At 42.0% G+C, this 24,939-nt stretch overlaps 1 protein-coding gene and 1 non-coding gene across 2 annotated transcripts; one reads left to right on the top strand and one right to left on the bottom strand.

Moving 5' to 3' along the window:
* Positions 1-15,097: 15,097 nt before the first annotated feature.
* On the top strand, positions 15,098-18,939 carry LOC123077298 (rhamnogalacturonan I rhamnosyltransferase 1). Its single transcript, XM_044499548.1, has 8 exons — positions 15,098-15,713; positions 16,436-16,503; positions 16,594-16,682; positions 16,908-17,070; positions 17,168-17,457; positions 17,536-17,740; positions 17,824-17,981; positions 18,147-18,939. Exons 1-8 carry the CDS (start codon positions 15,467-15,469, stop codon positions 18,397-18,399), a joined length of 1,473 nt encoding a protein of 490 aa, XP_044355483.1. The 5' UTR covers positions 15,098-15,466; the 3' UTR covers positions 18,400-18,939.
* Positions 18,940-22,911: 3,972 nt separating this feature from the next.
* On the bottom strand, positions 22,912-22,983 carry TRNAC-GCA (transfer RNA cysteine (anticodon GCA)). Its single transcript has one exon. It is a non-coding gene; the product is annotated as a tRNA-Cys (tRNA).
* Positions 22,984-24,939: the final 1,956 nt, after the last annotated feature.

The raw sequence follows: 24,939 nt of genomic DNA, 5'->3' as shown, positions 1-24,939 counted from the left end.
TAGATTTATCAGTGTGAGTGCTACCTTGGCGTGCAATGCACTGATGATCTGATGGATGCCATTGTGGATCCTGCCATCTTCTAAAGAAAGTTTAGACGAATGCCAATAGCATATATGTATGTGTTCTAATATATTTATAGCATGGGTTTGTTAGGCGTGGTTCTTGTGCTTGGCGTGTTTGATCAAGTACGTACATATAAACTTTAGTTGAAAGCAACATCTGACCAGGTGCTCTTGGTCGCTCTCGTCGATCTGATCTGATTATAGAAAGCCACCAGGACCGCAGGGCAGTCCGTCTCCGTCGCGTCCATTCCCAGTGGTTGCGCGTCTCTGATCTCGTGTCGTCCTCTTGATGTGCCCATCTCGTCATCAATTCATCATATACTCCATCATACGTTCATTTCCTCTTCTTTGTCTGTGCGAACTGTTTATTCCAGCGCAGATGACTCGTCGCTGTGAAGTGTACACGAAGGAGACAAAGAATCGAGCAACACGCAGCGCGTGGTCTTAGGGCCATTTGTCACGCCATTGCTTTCGCCCGAATGATTTGGGTAATCCGGCCGGAGTTTCAGCGCGTAAAAAAAGGGCCCCGCTTGGAACGCACGAACGGAGGAGGGAACCAAAGAACTTCTATCATATTGTAGGAGTGATGTCATGGATTCGCAGAAAATATTTGCAGCATGTTCGGGTCGATGTTTTCTTTTTCGCAAAAGTTGCCATTGATCTGCTGCGCCGTTCGGCATGAATATACTACCTCCTTTCTGGTTTATAGGGCTCAATTCAAAATCTCATCAACCAAAGTAGATGGTGAGTGGTGGAATAATTTTTGTAGTTTGCAAAAACACTCAATTAATGCACTCGTTTTCCTCAAAAAATTATGTTTACCAATGCATTAGTTGCAATGCTTGCATGCATGAAGTCCATGCATTGGTTAATTTTCTCTTAATACTTGCATACAATGATTTAATGCACCTTAAAATCTAAACATGTGATAGGGAACCATCAAATTGAGACTATTGTAGACTCATCTTGTCTCAGAGAGCGCTACCTCTCATCAATTACTTGCCACATAAGCAAAATTTCCTTGGAGTGCGCTATGTTACTACCTAAGTTACTCCCACTATGACTAGCCTTATAAAATGAGAAATCTAAAATTTTGAGATAAGCCCTATAAACCGAAAAGGAGAAAGTAGTTTATTTATGTTTGAGTTGCAATGAATTTAGTTTAATTATTAGCACGCCTTTCAAAGAGTCGGATTTCCCCGGGATTCTCTTGTTTTTCCTAGGGCCAAAACGTACCTACAAATGGCAGCCGGATGTAGCCTAGTCCCACTTGTCTGATTCGTTGACTTCTTCGGCTCCAGACGAGGCAATCAGCCATGTGATTCGTGACGTACAAGCACAACCGACACAAAGAAGATATTAATATCTTCAAATAATAATGGCTATGATGGTGATGATGATAAGGGCATTCATTTGTTCTAAGCTGTTCAATACCGTTTTGATCTCACATAAAGGTGTAATAATTATACAAACATCTATAAAGAGTAATTGTTTGGATGCTGGGAAAGAAATCGTGACAGAACCGGTGCAAAATAAAATAAAATTTGTGACTGCAAAAAAGAAAGAAAGAAATTGTGACACAACTTTCATGTATCTCCTTCCAAATAAAATGGATCAGACGGTCTTGTAGTATTTCTATAAGCTGATCATTCTAGCATGTGGCTGGACTAAAACTTCAATGCTCTGCGTAGCACACATGGTTAGGTTTCTTGTGATGGAACCAACCCATCAGGGTTTAAGTCTTAAACTTGGCATTGGTGGTTGCATTTTTCTGTATTAATTCCAGGCCTTCAGTGATGTACGTTTAGTGGGAGGAGACGTTCCCGTCGACTACGAAGACGTCTGTGGTGAGTTCGTCAATCTTAAGATGATTTGCCGACCCAGTCTTTCGGAGGTGCTTATAGGGGTAGGTGTTGGGGAACGCAGTAATTTCAAAAATTTCCTACGATCACGCAAGATCTATCTAAGTGATGCATAGCAACGAGAGGGGAGAGTGTTGTCTACGTACCCTCGTAGACCGAAAGCGGAAGCGTTATGACAACGTGGTTGATGTAGTCGTACGTCTTCACGATCCGACCGATCCTAGCACCGAACGTACGGCACCTCCGCGATCTGCACACGTTCAGCTCGGTGACGTCCCACGAACTCTAGATCCAGCTGAGGTCGAGGCAGAGTTTCGTCAGCACGACGGCGTGATGACGGTGTTGATGAAGTTACCGACGCAGGGCTTCACCTAAGCACTACAACGCTATGACCGAGTGGAAATCTGTGGAGGGGGGCACCGCACACGGCTAAACAATCAACTTGTGTGTATATGGGGTGCCCCCCTCCCCCGTATATAAAGGAGTGGAGGAGGGGAGGACCGGCCCTCTCTATGGTGCGCCCAAGGGGGGGAGTCCTACTCCCAGTAGGAGTAGGTTTCCCCCTTCCCTAGTTGGAGTAAGAGAAGAAGGAAGAGGGAGAGGGAGAGAAGGAAAGGGGGCCCGGCCCCCCTCCCAATTCAGATTGCGCTTGGGGGGGGGCACCTTGGCTGCCTCCTCCTCTCTTCCACCATGGCCCATTAAGGCCCATTGACTCCCCGGGGGGTTCCGGTAACCTCCCGGTACTCCGGAAAATGCCCGAACTCATCCGAAACCTTCTCGGTGTCCAAACATAGCCTTCCAATATATCAATCTTTATGTCTCGACCATTTCGAGACTCCTCGTCATGTCCGTGACCACATCCGGGACTCCGAACAACCTTCGGTACATCAAAACACATAAACTCATAATACCGATCGTCATCGAACGTTAAGCGTGCGGACCCTACGGGTTCAAGAACTATGTAGACATGACCGAGACTCACTTCCGGTCAATAACCAATAGCGGAACCTGGATGCTCATATTGGTTCCTACATATTCTACGAAGATCTTTATCGGTCAAACCGCATAACAACATACGTTGTTCCCTTTGTCATCGGTATGTTACTTGCCCAAGATTCGGTCGTCGGTATCTCAATACCTAGTTCAATCTCGTTGCTGACAAGTCTCTTTACTCGTTCCGTAATGCATCATCCCGCAACTAACTCATTAGTCACATTGCTTGCAAGGCTTATAGTGATGTGCATTACCGAGAGTGTTGGGGAACGTAGTAATTTCAAAAAATTTCCTACGCACACACAAGATCATGGTGATGCATAGCAACGAGAGGGGAGAGTGTTGTCCACGTACCCTCGTAGACCGACAGCGGAAGCGTTATCACAACGCGGTTGATGTAGTCGTACGTCTTCACGATCCGACCGATCAAGTACCGAACGTACGGCACCTCCGAGTTCTACACACGTTCAGCTCGATGACGTCCCTCGAACTCCGATCCAGCCGAGTGTTGAGGGAGAGTTTCGTCAGCACGACGGCGTGGTGACGATGATGATGTTCCACCGATGCAGGGCTTCGCCTAAGCTCCGCAACGGTATTATCGAGGTGTAATATGGTGGAGAGGGGCACCGCACACGGCTAAGAGATCTCAAGGATCAATTGTTGTGTCTCTGGGGTGCCCCCCTGCCCCCGTATATAAAGGAGCAAGGGGAAGGCAGCCGGCTAAGGGGAGAGGCGCGCCATAGGGGGGAGTCCTACTCCCACCGGGAGTAGGACTCCTCCTTTCCTTGTGGGAGTAGGAGAAGGGAAGGGGGAAGGAGAAAGAAGGAAGGGTGCGCCCCCCTTCCCTAGTCCAATTCGGACCAGACCATGGGGAGGGGTGCGGCCACCTTTTGAGGCCTTTCTCTCCTTTCCCGTATGGCCCATTAAGGCCCAATACGAATTCCCGTAACTCTCCGGTACTCCGAAAAATACCCGAATCACTCGGAACCTTTCCGAAGTCCGAATATAGTCGTCCAATATATCGATTTTTACGTCTCGATCATTTCGAGACTCCTCGTCATATCCCCGATCTCATCCGGGACTCCAAACTCCTTCGGTACATCAAAACTCAATAAAACTGTCATCGTAACGTTAAGCGTGCGGGCCCTACGGGTTCGAGAACTATGTAGACATGACCGAGACACGTCTCCGGTCAATAACCAATGCGGGACCTGGATGCCCATATTGGCTCCCACATATTCTACGAAGATCTTTATCGGTCAGACCGCATAACAACATACGTTGTTCCCTTTGTCACAGGTATGTTACTTGCCCAAGATTTGATCATCGGTATCTCGATACCTAGTTCAATCTCGTTACTGGCAAGTCTCTTTACTCATTCCGTAATACATCATCCCGCAACTAACTCATTAGTCACAATGCTTGCAATGCTTATAGTGATGTGCATTACCGAGTGGGCCCAGAGATACCTCTCCGACAATCGGAGTGACAAATCCTAATATCGAAATACGCCAACCCAACAAGTACCTTTCGGAGACACCTGTAGAGCACCTTTATAATCACCCATTTACGTTGTGACGTTTGGTAGCACACAAAGTGTTCCTCCGGTAAACGGGAGTTGCATAATCTCATAGTCAGAGGAACATGTATAAGTCATGAAGAAAGCAATAGCAACACACTAAATGATCGGGTGCTAAGCTAACAGAATGGGTCAAGTCAATCACGTCATTCTCCTAATGAGGTGATCTCGTTAATCAAATGACAACTCATGTCTATGGCTAGGAAACATAACCATCTTTGATTAACGAGCTAGTCAAGTAGAGGCATACTAGTGACACTCTGTTTGTCTATGTATTCACACATGTATTATGTTTCCGGTTAATACAATTCTAGCATGAATAATAAACATTTATCATGATATAAGGAAATATATAATACTTTATTATTGCCTCTAGGGCATATGTCCTTCAGTCTCCCACTTGCACTAGAGTCAATAATCTAGTTCACATCGCCATGTGATTTAACATCAATAATTCACATCACCATGTGATTAACACCCATAGTTCACATCTCTATGTGACTAACACTCAAAAGGTTTACTAGTCAATAATCTAGTTCACATCGCTATGTGATTAACACCCAAAGAGTACTAAGGTGTGATCATGTTTTGATTGTGAGATAATTTTAGTCAACGGGTCTCTCACATTCAGATCCGTAAGTATTTTGCAAATCTCTATGTCTACAATGCTCTGCACGGAACTACTCTAGCTAATTGCTCCCACTTTCAATATGTATCTAGACCGAGACTTTAGAGTCATCTAGATTAGTGTCAAAACTTGCATCGACGTAACCCTTTACGACGAACCTTTTGTCACTTCCATAATCGAGAAACATTTCCTTATTCCACTAAGGATAATTTTGACCGCTGTCCAGTAATCTACTCCTAGATCACTATTGTACTCTCTTGCCAAAATCAGTGTAGGGTATACAATAGATTTGGTACACAGCATGGCATACTTTATAGAACCTATGGCCAAGGCATAGGAAATGACTTTCATTCTCTTTCTATCTTCTGCCGTGGTCGGGCTTTGAGTCTTACTCAATTTCATACCTTGTAACACAGGCAAGAACTCTTTCTTTGACTGTTGTATTTTGAACTACTTCAAAATCTTGTTAAGGTATGTACTCATTGAAAAAACTTATCAAGCGTCTTGATCTATCTCTATAGATCTTGATGCTCAATATGTAAGCAGCTTCACCGAGGTCTATCTTTGAAAAACTCCTTTCAAACAATCCTTTATGCTTTGCAGAATAATTCTACATTATTTCTGATTAACAATATGTCATTCACATATACCTATCAGAAATGCTGTAGTGCTCCCACTCACTTTCTTGTAAATACAGGCTTCACCGCAAGTCTGTATAACACTATATTCTTTGATCAACTTATCAAAGTGTAAATTCCAACTCCGAGATGCTTGCACCAGTCCATAGATGGATCGCTGGAGCTTGCATATTTTGTGAGCACCTTTAGGATTGACAAAACCTTTTGGTTGCATCATATACAACTCTTCTTTAATAAATCCATTAAGGAATGCAGTTTTGTTTATCCATTTGCCAGATTTCATAAAATGCGGCAATTGCTAACATGATTCGGACAGACTTAAGCATAGATACGAGTGAGAAACTCTCATCGTAGTCAACACCTTGAACTTGTCGAAAACCTTTTTGCGATAATTCTAGCTTTGTAGATAGTGACACTACTATCAGCATCCGTCTTCCTCTTGAAGATCCATTTAATCTCAATGGCTCGCCGATCATTGGGCAAGTCAATCAAAGTCCATACTTTGTTCTTCATACATGGATCTCATCTCAGATTTCATGGCCTCAAGCCATTTTGCGGAATCTGGGCTCACCATCGCTTCTTCATAGTTCGTAGGTTCATCATGGTCTAGTAACATAACCTCCAGAACAGGATTACCGTACCACTCTGGTGCGGATCTTACTCTGGTTTACCTACGAGGTTTGGTAGTAACTTGATCTGAAGTTACATGATCATCATCATTAACTTCCTCACTAATTGGTGTAGAAGTCATAGGAACAGATTTCTGTGATCCAATAAGGGAGCAGGTACAGTTACCTCATCAAGTTCTACTTTCCTCCCACTCACATCTTTCGAGAGAAACTCCTTCTCTAAGAAGGAGCCATACTTAGCAACGAATGTCTTGCCTTCGGATCTCTGATAGAAGGTGTACCCAACTGTCTCCTTTGGGTATCCTATGAAGACACATTTCTCCGATTTGGGTTTGAGCTTATCAGGATGAAACTTTTTCACATAAGCATCGCAACCCCAAAATTTCAAGAAACGACAACTTTGGTTTCTTGCCAAACCACAGTTCATAAGGCGTCGTCTCAACGGATTTTGATGGTGGCCTATTTAACGTGAATGCAGCTGTCTCTAATGCATAACCCCAAAACGATAGTGGTAAATTGGTAAGAGAGATCATAGATTGCACTATATCCAATATAGTACGGTTATGACGTTCGGACACACCATTATGCTGTGGTGTTCCCGGTGGCGTGAGTTGCGAAACTATTCCGCATTGTTTCAAATGTAGTCCAAACTCGTAACTCAAATATTCTCCTCCACGATCAGATCGTAGGAATTTATTTTCTTGTTACGATGATTTTCAACTTCACTCTGAAATTCTTTGAACTTTTCAAATGTTTCAGACTTATGTTTCATTAAGTAGATATACCCATATCTGCTCAAATCATCTGTGAAGGTGAGAAAACAACGATATCCGCCACGAGCCTCAATATTCATCGGACCACACACATCTGTATGTATGATTTCCAACAAATCTGTTGCTCTCTCCATAGTTCCAGAGAACGGCGTTTTAGTCATCTTGCCCATGAGGCACGGTTCGCAAGCATCAAGTGATTCATAATCAAGTGATTCCAAAATCCCATCAGTATGGAGTTTCTTCATGCGCTTTACACCAATATGACCTAAACGGCAGTGCCACAAATAAGTTGCACTATCATTATTAACTTTGCATCTTTTGGCTTCATTATTATGAATATGTGTATCACTACGATCGAGATCCAACAAACCATTTTCGTTGGTGTGTATGACCATAGAAGGTTTTTTATTCATGTAAACAGAACAACAATTGTTCTCTAACTTAAATGAATAACCGTATTGCAATAAACATGATCAAATCATATTCATGCTCAACGCAAACACCAAATAACACTTATTTAGTTTCAACACTAATCCCGAAAGTATAGGGAGTGTGCGATGATGATCATATCAATCTTGGAACTACTTCCAACACACATCGTCACCTCGCCTTTTACTAGTCTCTGTTTATTCTGCAACTCCCGTTTTCGAGTTACTACTCTTTAGCAACTGAACCAGTATCAAATACTGAGGGGTTGCTATAAACACTAGTAAGTACACATCAATAACATGTATATCCAATATACCTTTGTTCACTTTGCCATCCTTCTTATCCACCAAATACTTGGGGCAGTTTCGCCTCCAGTGATCAGTCCCTTTGCAGTAGAAGCACTTAGTCTCAGGCTTAGGTACAGACTTGGGCTTCTTCACTTGAGTAGCAACTTGCTTGCCGTTCTTTTTGAAGTTCCCCTTCTTCCCTTTGCCCTTTTCTTGAAACTAGTGGTCTCGTCAACCATCAACACTTGATGTTTTTCTTGATTTCTACCTTCGTCGATTTCAGCATCACGAAGAGCTCGGGAATTACTTTCGTCATCCCTTGCATACTATAGTTCATCACGAAGTTCTACTAACTTGGTGATGGTGACTAGAGAATTATGTCAATCACTATTTTATCTGGAAGATAAACTCCCACTTGATTCAAGCGATTGTAGTACCCAGAAAATCTGAGCACATGCTCACTAGTTGAGCGATTCTCCTCCATCTTTTAGCTATAGAACTTGTTGGAGATTTCATATCTCTCAACTCGGGTATTTGCTTGAAATATTAACTTCAACTCCTGGAACATCTCATATGGTCCATGACGTTCAAAACGTCTTTGAAGTCCCGATTCTAAGCCATTAAGCATGGTGCACTAAACTATCAAGTAGTCATCATATTGAGCTAGCCAAACGTTCATAACGTCTGCATCTGCTCCTGCAATAGGTCTGTCACCTAGCGGTGCATCAAGGACATAATTTTTCTGTGCAGCAATGAGGATAATCCTCAGATCACGGATCCAATCCGCATCTTTGCTACTAACATCTTTCAACATAATTTTTCTCTAGGAACATATCAAAAATAAACACAGGGAAGCAACAACGCGAGCTATTGATCTACAACATAATTTGCAAAATACTATCAGGACTAAGTTTATGATACATTTAAGTTCAATTAATCATATTACTTAAGAACTCCCACTTAGATAGATATCCCTCTAATCATCTAAGTGATTACGTGATCCATATCAACTAAACCATGTCCGATCATCACGTGAGATGGAGTAGTTTCAACGGTCAACATCACTATGTTGATCATATCTACTATATGATTCACGCTCGACCTTTCGGTCTCCGTGTTCCTAGGCCATATCTGTTATATGCTAGGCTCGTCAAGTTTAACCTGAGTATTCCACGTGTGCAACTGTTTTGCACCCGTTGTATTTGAACGTAGAGCCTATCACACCCGATCATCACGTGGTGTCTCAGCACGAAGAACTTTCGCAACGGTGCATACTCAGGGAGAACACTTTTATCTTGAAATTTTAGTGAGAGATCATCTTATAATGCTACCGTCAATCAAAGCAAGATAAGATGCATAAAGGATTAACATCACATGCAATCAATATAAGTGATATGATATGGCCATCATCATCTTGTGCTTGTGATCTCCATCTCCGAAGCACCGTCATGATCACCATCGTCACCGGCGCGACACCTTGATCTCCATCGTAGTATCGTTGTCGTCTCGCCAACTTATTGCTTTTACGACTATCGCTACCGCTTAGTGATAAAGTAAAACTATTACATGACGATTGCATTTCATACAATAAAGCGACAACCATATGGCTCCTGCCAGTTGCCGATAACTCGGTTACAAAACATGATCATCTCATACAACAAATTATATCACATCATGTCTTGACCATATCACATCACAACATGCCCTGCAAAAACAAGTTAGACGTCCTCTATTTTGTTGTTGCAAGTTTTACGTGGCTGCTACGGGCTTAGCAAGAACCGTTCTTACCTACGCATCAAAACCACAACGATAGTTTGTCAAGTTGGTGCTGTTTTAACCTTCGCAAGGACCGGGCGTAGCCACACTCGGTTCAACTAAAGTGAGAGAGACAGACACCCGCCGGTCACCTTTAAGCAACGAGTGCTCGCAACGGTGAAACCAGTCTCGCGTAAGCGTACGCGTAATGTCGGTCCGGGCCGCTTCATCTCACAATACCGCTGAACCAAAGTATGACATGCTGGTAAGCAGTATGACTTATATCGCCCACAACTCACTTGTGTTCTACTCGTGCATAGCATCAACGCATAAAACCAGGCTCTAATACCACTGTTGGGGAACGTAGTAATTTCAAAAAATTTCCTACGCACACACAAGATCATGGTGATGCATAGTAACGAGAGGGGAGAGTGTTGTCCACGTACCCTCGTAGACCGACAGCGGAAGCGTTATCACAACGCGGTTGATGTAGTCGTACGTCTTCACGATCCGACCGATCAAGTACCGAACGTACGACACCTCCGAGTTCTACACACGTTCAGCTCGATGACGTCCCTCGAACTCCGATCCAGCCGAGTGTTGAGGGAGAGTTTCGTCAGCACGACAGCGTGGTGACGATGCTGATGTTCCACCGACGCAGGGCTTCGCCTAAGCTCCGCAACGGTATTATCGAGGTGTAATATGGTGGAGGGGGGCACCGCACACGGCTAAGAGATCTCAAGGATCAATTGTTGTGTCTCTGGGGTGCCCCCCTTCCCCGGTATATAAAGGAGCAAGGGGGAGGCAGCCGGCCAAGGGGAGAGGCGCGCCATAAGGGGGAGTCCTACTCCCACCGGGAGTAGGACTCCAGGACTCCTCTTTTCCTTGTGGGAGTAGGAGAAGGGAAGGGGGAAGGAGAAAGAAGGAAGGGTGCGCCCCCCTTCCCTAGTCCAATTCGGACCAGACCATGGGGAGGGGTGCGGCCACCTTTTGAGGCCTTTCTCTCCTTTTCCGTATGGCCCATTAAGGCCCAATACGAATTCCCGTAACTCTCCGGTACTTTGAAAAATACCCGAATCACTCGGAACCTTTCCGAAGTCCGAATATAGTCGTCTAATATATCGATTTTTACGTCTCGATCATTTCGAGACTCCTCGTCATATCCCCAATCTCATCCGGGACTCCGAACTCCTTTGGTACATCAAAACTCAATAAAACTGTTATCGTAACGTTAAGCGTGCGGACCCTACGGGTTCGAGAACTATGTAGACATGACCAAGACACGTCTCCGGTCAATAACCAATAGCGGGACCTGGATGCCCATATTGGCTCCCACATATTCTACGAAGATCTTTATCGGTCAGACCGCATAACAACATACGTTGTTCCCTTTGTCACCGGTATGTTACCCACCCAAGATTTGATCGTCGGTATCTCGATACCTAGTTCAATCTCGTTACTGGCAAGTCTCTTTACTCGTTCCGTAATACATCATCCCGCAACTAACTCATTAGTCACAATGCTTGCAAGGCTTATAGTGATGTGCATTACCGAGTGGGCCCAGAGATACCTCTCCGACAATCGGAGTGACAAATCCTAATATCGAAATACGCCAACCCAACAAGTACCTTTCGGAGACACCTGTAGAGCACCTTTATAATCACCCATTTACGTTGTGACGTTTGGTAGCACACAAAGTGTTCATCCGGTAAACGGGAGTTGCATAATCTCATAGTCAGAGGAACATGTATAAGTCATGAAGAAAGCAATAGCAACATACTAAACGATCGGGTGCTAAGCTAACGGAATGGGTCAAGTCAATCACGTCATTCTCCTAATGAGGTGATCTCGTTAATCAAATGACAACTCATGTCTATGGCTAGGAAACATAACCATCTTTGATTAACGAGCTAGTCAAGTAGAGGCATACTAGTGACACTCTGTTTGTCTATGTATTCACACATGTATTATGTTTCCGGTTAATACAATTCTAGCATGAATAATAAACATTTATCATGATATAAGGAAATATATAATACTTTATTATTGCCTCTAGGGCATATTTCCTTCAGAGAGGGCCCAGAGATACCTCTCCGAAACACGGAGTGACAAATCCTAATCTCGATCTATGCCAACCCAACAAACACCATCGGAGACACCTGTAGAGCATCTTTATAATCACCCAGTTACGTTGTGACGTTTGATAGCACACTAAGTGTTCCTTCAGTATTCGGGAGTTGCATAATCTCATAGTCATAGGAACATGTATAAGTCATGAAGAAAGCAATAGCAATAAACTAAACGATCATAGTGTTAAGCTAACGGATGGGTCAAGTCAATCACATCATTCTCTAATGATGAGACCCCGTTCATCAAATGACAACACATGTCTATGACTAGGAAACTTAACCATCTTTGATTAACGAGCTAGTCAAAGTGGAGGCATACTAGTGACACTCTGTTTGTCTATGTATTCATACATGTATTAAGTTTCCGGTTAATACAATTCTAGCATGAATAATAAACATTTATCATGATATAAGGAAATATAAATAACAACTTTATTATTGCCTCTAGGGCATATTTCCTTCAGTAGGGTGTGCGTGGGTTCGTAGGGGTCAGTGTATGTGCGTATATGAGAGTCTGCGTCTGTATTGTGTTAAAAGAAAACTTCAACGCTCATTGATGATCGATGCACATACACTTTTCTCGTGCCAAATGTTATGATGGTTTATCAGAATTTATTTTCAATGTTTGTGTTTCCCATTCACTCAACATATAATGGGATTCACCCGCAAAAAAAAGCCATATAATGGAATCCACAAACCATTGGGAGAGATTTTCTCATGTCAAATGTTATGATGATTTATCAAATTTTATTTTCACAAACATATAACCAAGGGAGGCACAAAATCTCTTCACAACCAGTGGGCATATAAAAATTAAATTAAATTCAAGATTTCATATGATTCACATAAGAAACATCCAAAACCAAATTATACTTTTTATATTCTAATAGAGACATAGAGTACACATTTGATAGTTTTTTTTAATTCGTGTACTTAGGGCCCCGATTCATTGAAAAAGGTAGAAGATAGTTGTTAAGCAACAAGGAAGTAGGGAGAAAAATTGTGTAACAACATCTTTATAAGTATTTAAATTATACAATCAAAGTTAAATAGCTAAGTTTAACTTGAAAACTAATTGTATTTGATCAAGGAGCAGTATGCGTTAATTTATTATAATGCACTGCCTCTATAACTTTTTATAAGACGTTCTTAGAGTCTATGACATTGTCAAAACCCATCTTATATTAAGTTCCAGAGGGAGTGTAATTTTTTACTAAGAGTACTGTACTCCCTCCATTCGGATTTATTGGGCCCTCTCGTATTTTGAGCCATTTGACCATCTATATTATTAATAAATATAAAGTATATGCTACAAAAACTATATGTTGAATTTGTATTTCAAAAAGGTTTTCCATGATATAATTTTCATGACATATAGTTCACATTTTATTAGTTAATTTTATAGGCCAAACTTTAGCCCAAAATAAGAGGGGGGCTAATAAAATTGAATGGAGGATGTAATACAAACCAATGATCAAAGTTTAATCTTAGGTGTATATAGATTAGGCACTTGTAAACTGAATAGTTGAGTTTATCTTGAAAGTATTTATATCCAATATGTAGTTTTATTAGATCGCCTCTTGCTAGGGTTCAGAGATAAACGGTTTAGTTCCTGCATTTGTTTTCAAACTTAACGCTTGTTAACGATTGATGTACATGTGGTTCCTCCTGTTAAGTGTTATGATGATTTTAACATTGTTTTTTTCACATGATTATATGCTGTATTTTATTTTCCATGATCATGCAAATCAAAAAGTAACGGCCAAATGTGTACACTGACGATGACGTTGGTATTAAAAAACTATATACATAAAAGGGTACTAACCGAACTTAACATACTAGCAACCATGGACATGCAAAGTGTGTTGAACTAATATAACTGAAACATGATTTTTTTGGCTATGTACATGTTTTGCCATCTAAAATGTCGGAATAAAACTACAAGAAGCGTGTGCTTTTAATATTAATCATATTATAAGCTCAAGAAATTACGAACTTGCATATATCAATCATCACAATGTTTCTTGTTAAATTCATTCTTTTTCAAAAAAGGAGGAAAGCCCCCAGGTCTTTTGCATGGACTGATGCACACAACAATAAATTTCTTATTAAATTCTAATATAATTTTCTAAAATAATTCAAGTAACATGCACATGCTGGGAGCAAAGACTTGGAAAAATCTTTTTAAATATAATGCAATATTTTTGTAAGAACATAAAGAATTCCCATGTATGCAAAACAAAATACCATGAGAGTAATTAATTATGAGATAATGCATACAATTAATAGCACATAAATATGCGAGTGATTAAGAGAGGTACGACATATCTCCATAATCAATGGATAAGCAATAAAAGCTACCCCGTCAACTCCAAAATAAGTATCGTTGTTTTAATTCAAATTTGAACTCAAACCACGACACTTATTTTAGGACGTATGAGTAGATTAAAAATTTCAGATGGTTTGCATGAGAAATAGCCCAATTAGTTTGTGCTTTTTAGTATGGATCATGGACTATAGAACTTACGCTCCCTCCGTCACTTGAACTAAAACCACGACATTTATTTTGAAACGGAGAGAGTAGTTTGTACAACAACAAGGAAAAGGGGATACGCCTAACGAGCAATGACCAAAGAACGGTTAAAAGCTCACATGTTGAACACATGTAGCTTTTCCAATTTTGGCCACTACTTGTAAATTAAAGATAAGATACTTCCAAATTAAGTAGTAGGAAAAATTATCTTGAAAATTACTTTATCTGTACTTTGATTAGATGCCATAGATATATTGTGGAGAACAAATTAATGATCAAATTTGCATTTTGATGATCTCAAGCATTTCGAAGCAACCGAAGAAAGATTGACAACAATTAATTGGTTGCCAACTTTAATAAACAATTAAATATTGAAAATAATTAATCAGTTAATTGTCATGTTTAATAAAAGTACTTGCATATGATCAAGGAATACCAATATGTAGTACGTAATTTATTAGAACCTATGCATTTGACTAGGGATATTGTAGTATGAATAAATGATCAAAGTTGCATCTTATGTATATCTATAATTTTATATTAGACACTTCTAAATTAAAATAGGCGGATTTATTCTGAGAAGTACTTATCCAAGACTTGGTTTTATTAGTTCCCATGTATATTTTAGCTGACCACAAATTAATGATCAAATTTCTGAGAAGTACTTATCCAAGACTTGGTTTCAGCATTTCGAGGGAACCAAAGAATTTTTTTTCAATAATTAACTGAAATTAGAATATTAATAATTGCCGCGTTTCAGGGTTAGCACTCACTAGTCCACCACCAACCGAAGGAGGCCCTCCGGTATCCTCCAAATGCTAACGTCCTGCCTACCCGCCTCTCTCTCTCTCTCTCTCTGTCCCATTTCCTCCTCGATCTCTTCTCTTCTTCCTACGAAAAGCTCGAAGCTTTTTGCAATTGCAACGACTATTAATGGCTGCCGTTCGAAACTAATCACGGAGGCCATTACTGGCTCCTGACGGCGTAGTTAATCCCCCCATAAACACCGTCGCATCCCGCTCTAATCCTTCGCCTCCCGCCGCTGGTGCCGCTGGTGGTAGCAGCAGTGGTCGTGGTACTAGGTGGCGGTTAGGTGGAGGTGAGAGAGGCGAGGGCGTAGGGGTCGGGAGAAAGAAGCGGTGCGTGCGGCGGGGGAGGGGGTGGGGAGATGGTCGTGGCGGTGGCGGCGGCGCGGCGGAGGCGGGTGTGGCGGTGGGCCATGCGGGCGGTGGCCAGCGCGGTGATGTGGACGGCGGTCCTGCAGCTGGCGTCCATCACCGGCCTCTGGCGCCCCAGGGTCTTCGCGGACTGCTGGGGCGGCTCCGGCTCCGGGGGCGCCTCGGCCGGCCTGGCCGCGCTCGCCGGCGAGGACCGGGTCGCCGCGCGGCTCTCCCCTCCGGCGCTCGTGCCCAGGAGTAAGTGCTCTCTTCTTCTTTTTCTTCCTCTTGCTCCCTCCTTCCCTTCCGTGGAATTTAGTCCGCGCGATCTGGGCGAGCTGGTGGTTCCCGGATTTGGGCGGAGCTCGAGTCAAACGCGGCAGTTTTGTGGTCAACGGCGCCGTCTCTCCCGTCGATTCGGCTCGATTGCAAGCTCGAAATGGCGATTCTGAGGCCAATTTTCTGCAATCTTGGGATCTCCATTTTGCATTGGGGCTGCAACTGCAAACGTTCTGAATTTGCGGTCACTTCTTGGTAGACACTGTTCTGAACCTGGACCTGAAATGCGTGTTCATACCTCAATCTTCATTTCCTTTCCTGTGCTGCTCATATGCTATCTCTTGAGAGCTGATTTGTAAGCATGACATCACTGGAACATCCAATCGTAAGGCACCCTAACTCTGGCCTCTGATTAAGATGAGCCTTTGCTGCTTTATGTTGCTAAAAATTAAGTAACAAATGATACAGAGTGGAGTATTTCGCAACACGCAAGCAGCTTCCATCCAGTGATGCATTTTTATTTATTTATAATGGAAGCTTTTATTACCCCCGGCATCTGCATCATAGACGCATACAGCCTCACTGATTGCATCGTTTGTTACAAAGTCACCAAACAATGACATTTGGCATGTCTTGTTGTCTCAGTCCTTTTGTTGGCACTGCCGCACTGGTGCTGATTAGGGTCTTGTTTTTTTATGCAGGAGTTTATAGAAGCAATGGCTATCTGCTAGTGACCTGCAACGGAGGCCTTAATCAAATGCGAGCCGGGGTTTGTGCCTAAGCTAGAGTAGATTATTTTTGCACTGTAGTTTGGGCACATGCCGCGATTCTAATTTTCTTATGAAATGGTGTGCTGCAGATATGTGATATGGTGACCATAGCACGCCATCTAAATCTAACATTAGTGCTCCCTGAACTCGATAAAAGGTCTTTCTGGGCTGATCCAAGGTATGGTCAGTTTTCCATTCAACATTGTTTCAATAACATCAAACAGGAGCTGTTTATCCAAAGTTGCTTCCTGGAAACATATTAACATGTGCTACCATCTTGTGCTATTGTAAATGTTTCGTCCCCTTATCTCAGAGTAAAATAGGATCATTTTTCCGTGTGAAATATGTTCATGATTGTTTGTTGCTTAATTACAAAATAAGTTTGTTATTTTGACTTTTACAGTGATTTTGGAGATATATTTGATGTGAACCACTTCATTAATTCGTTAAGAGACGAACTAAAAATTGTCAAAGCACTACCGTTGAAACTCCAGCTAAAAACCAGGAGAAGACTTTATTCGATGCCTCCTATCAGCTGGTCAAACGATACGTACTACCTAAAGCGGGTAAATAATGTCTGTCTTACTGCACGCTGCATTTAGCATCGATAAAAAAGTTAGGAAATCTCATAATCATGTGGACCTGAAAGCTTCTCTGCTGCAGGTATTACCTCTTGCAAGGAAGCACAAGGTGATCCATTTCAATAAAACGGATGCCCGGCTAGCAAACAATGGCATTCCTATCCATCTCCAAATGCTGCGCTGCCGTGTCAACTTTGAGGCTTTGAGATTCACTCCACAGATTGAGGCCCTCGGCAGAAAACTTATCTCCACCCTTCAGCGAAGTGGGGAATTTGTTGTGCTTCACTTGCGTTATGAAATGGACATGCTCTCCTTTTCAGGCTGCACACATGGCTGTTCCCATAAAGAAACTGAGGAGCTCACCAGAATGAGGTTCGTATTTTGCATTACTACTTGGTGTTATAGATGTGCTGCTTCAGTAGGAACCAACTGATCACGTATGAACTATAGATATGCATATCCATGGTGGAAAGAAAAAGAAATCGATTCTGAATCCAAGAGGCTTCAGGGACTTTGCCCCCTCACACCTGAGGAAATTGCTCTAGTGCTTAAAGCTCTAGGGTTTTCAAAGGATACATTGATATATATTGCCTCTGGTGAAATCTATGGAGGTGAAAGACGGTTGGCTGCTCTTAAGGCTGCCTATCCGAATTTGGTGAGTGCTTCTTCCATTTACTATTTTCATTTACAATGTTCTCTGAGACATGTGTTCATTTTCTCAGCTTTGTCTAATAATAGGTTAGAAAGGAAAAACTGTTATCTTCCAATGAATTGTGGCCATTCCAGAACCATTCGACCCAGATGGCAGCACTGGACTACATGGTTTCTATAGCAAGCAATGTTTTCATCCCCAGTTATGATGGAAATATGGCAAGAGTTGTCGAAGGTCACCGCAGGTTGGCTTCTCAGGAATATGTTGTTAATGTTTACATTAGTTAAGAAATGTTTGAGTTTGTGTGCTCTTTTGATTATTAGAAACAAACATAAGTTTGTCTACTTTCTAATGGCAACAGAACTACTTTGGGGTTATGCTGATGAACCTTTTGGCTGTTCCGTTTTAGGTATAGTGGCTTTCGCAAGACCATCTTATTGGACAGGACAAAGCTTGTTGAACTTTTGGATCATTTCCAAGGAGGTTCATTGTCCTGGGATGAATTCTCTGCTGCTGTGAAGGAGGCGCACCAGTATCGCATGGGCCAACCCACAGACAGAAGGGCCATCCCTGGCCGGCCCAAGGAAGAGGACTACTTCTATGCTAATCCCCAAGAATGCGTCGGTTCCAGTTCCATGGGGAGATTAAGAGATGTTTCCTGATGATACCCGGAAAAGCATTGTAAATGAGTATTGATGCTGACCTGATAGCATAGCGTTAACCCGGCGACGCCATGACTTTGTACAGCTGACCCAAGTTCCTCCTGCTTACTACTGATTATTCACTTTAGGTACAAGCAGACCTACACGTCGAGTGTCTATAACCAGATTCCATAACAGAATAAAGCTGAGAAAGAAATTCAAGGCATCCGAGTTCGGAGAGAAGAGACGCCACATGAGCAGCCATTCTGCTCTGCTCGATTGCCACTTTCAGTTATTGTTGTATTTCATTTTCTTTAAAAAAATATCCATTTCATTTCACTCTCCATTCCCCCTTCTTGTTCAGGGCTCTGACTCTTATCATGGGTATGTCAAAGTTCATGAGTGTTAATTTTGACTATGAGGAGTTTTCCTCCAATGTTCTTTTGTACTACCAGTTACCAAATCATTATGAAATTTCAGGTCATACAGAAAATGTTCTGACAAACATTAACCTGGAGCCGGAGGGCTCCAAGATAAGATGATACATTTTATTTCTTTCCAGCAACTGGGTCATTGAGTGTGTTATTACTTTGTTGAACTGTATGCAAACTTCGCCGATGTGGCTGTTTGTCCTTGCTTCTGCGAATTTGACCTGCAACGGCGAAGGAATCAGCTGACCTGCAACTGCAAAGGAACCAGCTGATCTCATGCATATTTATCTGTTTTTTGTTCCTCTGAAATCCCTAGATAAGTGGTGCAAGTTTTGGACTTTGGTGATGTGTCCTAGAGATTTGGTTTAGAGTAATCGGTTGCTCAAACATGTTGGCATGGAGATCATCTTGTGCTTGGTTTGAAAAGAAAATGCTCTTATTCGCAAAAAAAAAGAAAAGAAAAGAAAAGAAAATGCTCTAGAATCGTTTGGTATTTTCTGTGAACAAGTCTGAACTTGGTTTTGTCTTTTTAGCGTTTGTTGAATTTACGGCTAAACTTTCAACTGTAGACTATAAAATAAGCACAACACAACATAGTTCATCGCGCCTGATTTGTCGATGACGACCGATGCTAGGTTTTCAACTTCGTATGATCATTGCTAATTTTTTATATACTAGTCAATGTGTACGTGCAATGCACGTTAATTTGGAAGTATATATTAAGCGCATTCGGATATTAAGTAGGATATTATTTACGTATTATTTATTATGTGATTAGCACTATATTTGGTATGGAATTAACTGCACGGTAAACGTGTTGAGCGCTCGACATTGAAGCAGTATAGGTCGTTAGATTGACATGATTTGATGGCCAAGATTAATTGAATCTGCCTTTTTGGGTCTTTTTATATTGGTATAGATATAGATATATTGGTTTGTTTAATTTATGGCTAAACTTTCAACGGTAGACTATAAAATAAGCACAACACAACATAGTTCATCGCGCCTGATTTGTCGATGACGACCGATGCTAGGTTTTCAACTTTGTATGATCATTGCTAATTTTTTATATACTAGTCAATGTGTACGTGCAATGCAGTTAATTTGGAAGTATATATTAAGCGCATTCGGATATTAAGTAGGATATTATTTGCGTATTATTATTATGTGATTAATACTATATTTGGTATGGAATTAACTGCACGATAAACGTGTTGAGCGCTCGACATTGAAGCAGTATAGATCGTTGGATTGACATGATTTGATGGCCAAGCTTAAAAATATTTTTTTTCCTTTTCATCTTATTGTCCATGCTCCCTTCTCTCTCTCTCTCTTAAACCCCCTTCTCTTTGTTTTGGGGACATGATTCTGATCATGGGCGAAGTTCACGAGTGTTAATCTTGTTTATTACGAGGAGTTTCCTCTGATTTTTTTTTGTACAAGTCAAGGGAGCCATTACGAACTTTCAGCTCTTACTCTGGTGGGGTCAAACCCTCAAAGATAATATGATTGATTGATTTTACTTTCTTTCCAGCAACTGATTCATGGGGTGTATTCTGGTTTTATAGAACAGTATCCATACAAGCAAACGCCGATGTTCTGGCTGCCGTGCCACAAGAGAGCACATCCTTCTGCACATTGGCCAGTCAGCTCATCTGATGTGCAGCTTATTTTTTGTTCCTCCGAAATCCCTAGGCCAGTGTATTCCAGTCTAGTCTTTTTTTCCGGCTTTGGTATCGTCGCAGTTATTTTCTGCTAGATATCTGATTTGAATTGATGAGTGTAATCCAATGTTTTCCGACACCGACAGGAAGATAAGGAACATAAGAGCATGATGTTTCTTTATCTTCCTGTCTTGTGAGGAACCTTTATTATTAAAATTTGGTGCTCTAGAGATCTTAGAGCAACTCTAGCAGACCCCGCAACGCATCTGGTCGTCTCACAAAACGTGTTTGCATTTTATGGAAAACGACCTTTGCGGGCTGGCTCGGATGGCCGCAGATGCAGACCCCTAAACGGACCCGTATAAAAGGATATTCGCGGAATATACTTTTTTACGGGTCAGCTATTGCGGTGTCTGCTCGGACATCGCCGCGTCGACCTGCAAACAGAAAACGCCCAATTCTCAAGTTTGACATAGGTTCCTATAAATAAGTTCAAATTCAAACAACAAACACAGTTTACGCGCAAATAAAAGCCTCATTTTATAGTAGGACAAACGCAAAAGAGAGTCTTGCAAAAGTGACGACCACGTCCGGCATCATCTTGGTCGATCTTCACTCTGTGCCATCTTGGTCGATCTTCACTCCGCATCATCTTGCTCGATCTTCCAAGATCGTGTAGTTCTTCGATCTCTGGCTTTTCACAGTTTTTGTTTGCGATTGCTCATACGCTTCCGCTTTGATCTCCTCTAATTCTTCCTCACAAATATGATCGTCCACGCCGCCCTCCGTTTCATTGTAGTCGAATGCGGCGAACGGGGCTTGATCAATGTCAACGGCGTTGGTGTCCAACAAGTTCACGAACTTGGCAGTTGCATTGTTTGAACCACCACTACAGTGAACGACAACAAGTCACGAGCTATCGCAAAATGGCGAAAAGCAAAGAAAATTGCCATGACCGAAGACGCATACCTTCCGGCCATTTCGTCAAACACCTAGCTTGCGGGGGGAGTAGCATCTTTGAGCGGCATCGCCGGGGCACCTCTTTCCGGGACGGAGTGAGCGAATGAAGGAGGCGGCTTCTTTGTACCCGGAATCCTCTTCCTCTTGCCGCCGGCGGCCTTGGCGACCTTCTCCGCCGCCGGCCGAGATCGCGCAGCTGCGTTGGCGCCCGGAGTGCGGGCCTTCGCGGCGGGGCTGCCGGATTCCCGCTCTGCACGACCACGTTGCCCTGCCGCTTGCGAGCAGGTGCGGCGTTACCTTGGGCGACGGCGGGGCCAACATGCCGGCGACGAGATCCGCCCGAGGGGAAGGAGCGTGCGCGACCTCGACGGTGACGGAGGATAGCAGGGAGTCATCCATGGCGGCGAAGGACGGCCGGGGAAGATGCACCGGAGCGTGCGGTGGCGGGGCAATGATGGCGGAGGGTGGGGGGAGCGGGAACGGCCGCGCGAAAATGTCCCTTCCACCAAATCTCGCTGCGGATAGGGGCTGAGCTCGGGTCGTCCTCCTAGCCCGTGAATCTAGAGGTCAGAGGAGATGTTTTACCGCGCCCCGCAAAAAAATTTGTGGGCCAGAGCGGGATGCGGAATCTGATCGGGCAGGTTTTCCCGCCCCGACCCGCATTTTGGTGGTTATTTTCCGGATCGGGGCGGGATGCAGGGTCTGCTAGAGATGCTCTCAGGAGCAACTGAACTTGTGCTGGAGCCATTTCAGCATGCAGGTGCTAATGAAAAAAAAGAAGTTAGAATCGGTTCTACGATCAGATCTAGATTTCAGCTCGCCCAACCTAGATATCTGTACCTTCAGCTCGATTGTTGCACAATTCATTCATTTTTTAGGTTCGGAGTCTAGAACTATTTTTCTTGGACTGGGCTCACATTACACATGTTCTAATATACTTGAAAAAGGTTCCTCGCAAGCCGATTTTCAATAATGATGTACTCCATCCGTCCTCTAAAGAGTGTACTTTCAACTTTGTTGGAGGATCAAACTATCTCAAAGTTTGACCGAGTTTTGTGCAAAAATATATCAATGTTTGTGAAACCAAATAGGTATATGATGAAAATATATTTTATCACGAATCTAACGCTACTAATTTGATGGCATAATTGTTGGTGTATTATTGTATAAATACTGTCAAACATAAAAATGTTTTACTTTTTAACAAAATTGGAAGTACACTTTTCAAAGGACAGCGGGAGTAAGCGTGTTTTGGGTGCATATCACGGAGCCGCGGGCCAAAAGTAAAGAACACATGACCATATCATGTTCATTTGAAGAATGGGACTAAAAACAAGGGTTACTCTACAAAAATAACACCATTATCATGTCTATTTGAAGAAATGAGATTTATAAAAGCAGAGAAACAGAAAATTAGAGACACCACTCTCATGTTTATTTGATGAATTTAGACTGAAGAAAATAAAAAATAAACAGTGAGGGCCCAACCGGGTTCGAACCGGTGACCTATTGATCTGCAGTCAATTGCTCTACCACTGAGCTATGGACCCATTTGTTGAAAATTTTATTTAAGTTTCTGAAGAGTGAAGTTCTCAACGATAGTATGATTGATTTTACTTCTTTCGAGAAACTGATTCATGGAATGTATTCTTCTTTTACTTGAACAATGTGCGTATAAGCAAAAGCCGATGTTGTGGTTCTCGTCCTTGCTCTACACATTGACCTGCAACTTTGTTTTGGAACGGAGGCTCCAGAAAGCCCGGCTTTCAATTAACAAAGTCATCAATTGACCTGCAACTCCAAATGTATCAGCTGATCTTACGTGTAACTTTTCTTTTGGTTAATCTGAAATCCCTATCTGAGTGGGTGGCACAGTGCGGTGTGTTTTTGTTAGACTTTGGTGATGGCAGAGTTGTCCCAGTCATTTTCTGCTAGAGATTTGGTTTTATGTAGTCTCGGCGGACCAAACTTGTTCACCTGGACATCATTCTGTGTTTGGTCGGAAAACTTGGAGAGATGTTTTCTTTTGGATTAGGTACAAAACTAAAGGCGTGCTAAGGGCTCCTTTCATTCAATGGAATTCCATAAAAAATTTGGACGAATTTAATCCTTATTTTTTTTTTCTACTGTGCCTTTTGATTCGCATGATTGGAATCCTTAGGAATTTTTTCATACGATCCTATTGGCAGAATTCCTTTGTTTTTCATGTGCTATCAAACATTCTTTCATCCATATTCCTGTAGTTTTGTTATCCTCTAGGATACAAGAGGACATGGCACTCTGTTTCTTTATTTTGAGATTCCTGTGAATCAAAGAGGCCCTAGTTGTAGAGTTTGGTTTTCTGTGTTCCTTTTGGAACCTTCCTCGTAGGGCAAGGGTGCTCCTGCAATTCATTGAAGATAGACAAAGTTAGATCAGCTTATAAGGAAAACCGAGTCGAAACACTTACAAAACACGGCTTATTGAAGAAAGACATAGCAAGACCCTCACATCGAGCGATGGATCTAACAAAGACTAGGGTCGGAGCACTGTAGGCACACTGTTAGTAGTTTAACTTTTTTTGCGAGTGAATGCTTAACTTTATTGCCTCAACAATTACACTAGGATATTCCGCCAAAAAAGCAATTACACTAGGATAGCTGTCAAAGTCATAATGTTGTTGGAGTCATTCAACGCTGATAAAAGAAGCACAAGAACATGACCAACGTTGGTCAATACCTAGTGATAAGAAATCTCACAACCAAAGAAACTTGTGCTAAAACAAGTATAGAATACTACATGGGCTACGGGAAAATGGCTAGACTCGGTTCTCTTACTAGAACCAGGTTCCAACTTATGCCCACCCGTAGATGCTCCTACCATTGGCTTAATCGCCGCATAATTCTTTTCTTAGACATGAATCTACTCCATCCGTTCCTAAATATAAGTCTTTTTAGATATTTCAATATGTACTACATACGGATGTATATAGACATAGTTTAGAGTGTATTTTCACTCATTTTGCTGCATGCATCGATTGATGCAGAGGCTGGGGTCTTAACCTCCTTTAAAAAAAAAGTCATTTTGCTCCGTATATAGTTCATATTGGAATATCTAAAAAGACTTATATTTAGGAATGAAGGTAGTAGTATTTATTTTGTACTGAACTTACATTGCTCGTGCTCTAATTGACCGGATTTCTAATAACGAATTAAGCGTGTTTCAGATGCATTTTGAAGTGAAACTTTAAAGAAAAATAGAAAACAAGATATATTCTACGAAAAGAATACTACATGACCATATAATGTTTATTCAAAGAAGTGAGATTAGAACAAAAAATAAATTAAGCGTGTTTCAAAATGCATTTTGGATTCCACTTTAAACAAAAAATAAAATATACTCCTATATTCTACAAAAAAGTACCACATGACCTATTGATCTGCGGTCAATTGCTCTACCACTGAGCTATGGACCCAATTTGATTAAAAAAGTTCAATTATAAACATACAGCTAACCTTGTGAGATTG

This window comes from Triticum aestivum, chromosome 3D (genome assembly GCF_018294505.1).
Source record: "Triticum aestivum cultivar Chinese Spring chromosome 3D, IWGSC CS RefSeq v2.1, whole genome shotgun sequence".
NCBI lineage: Eukaryota > Viridiplantae > Streptophyta > Magnoliopsida > Poales > Poaceae > Triticum > Triticum aestivum.
Note: the sequence above shows the minus strand (reverse complement) of the source record. Positions and strands in the feature narration are given on the sequence as shown.

Bases quoted from the DNA above. Each gene is read 5' to 3' on its own strand.
- LOC123077298 (XM_044499548.1), top strand. From the start codon at position 15,467: ATGGTCGTGGCGGTGGCGGCGGCGCGGCGGAGGCGGGTGTGGCGGTGG. The intron at 16,683-16,907 runs GTATGGTCAGTT...TGACTTTTACAG, and splicing joins TCTTTCTGGGCTGATCCAAG to TGATTTTGGAGATATATTTG. The intron at 17,982-18,146 runs GTTGGCTTCTCA...GTTCCGTTTTAG, and splicing joins GTTGTCGAAGGTCACCGCAG to GTATAGTGGCTTTCGCAAGA.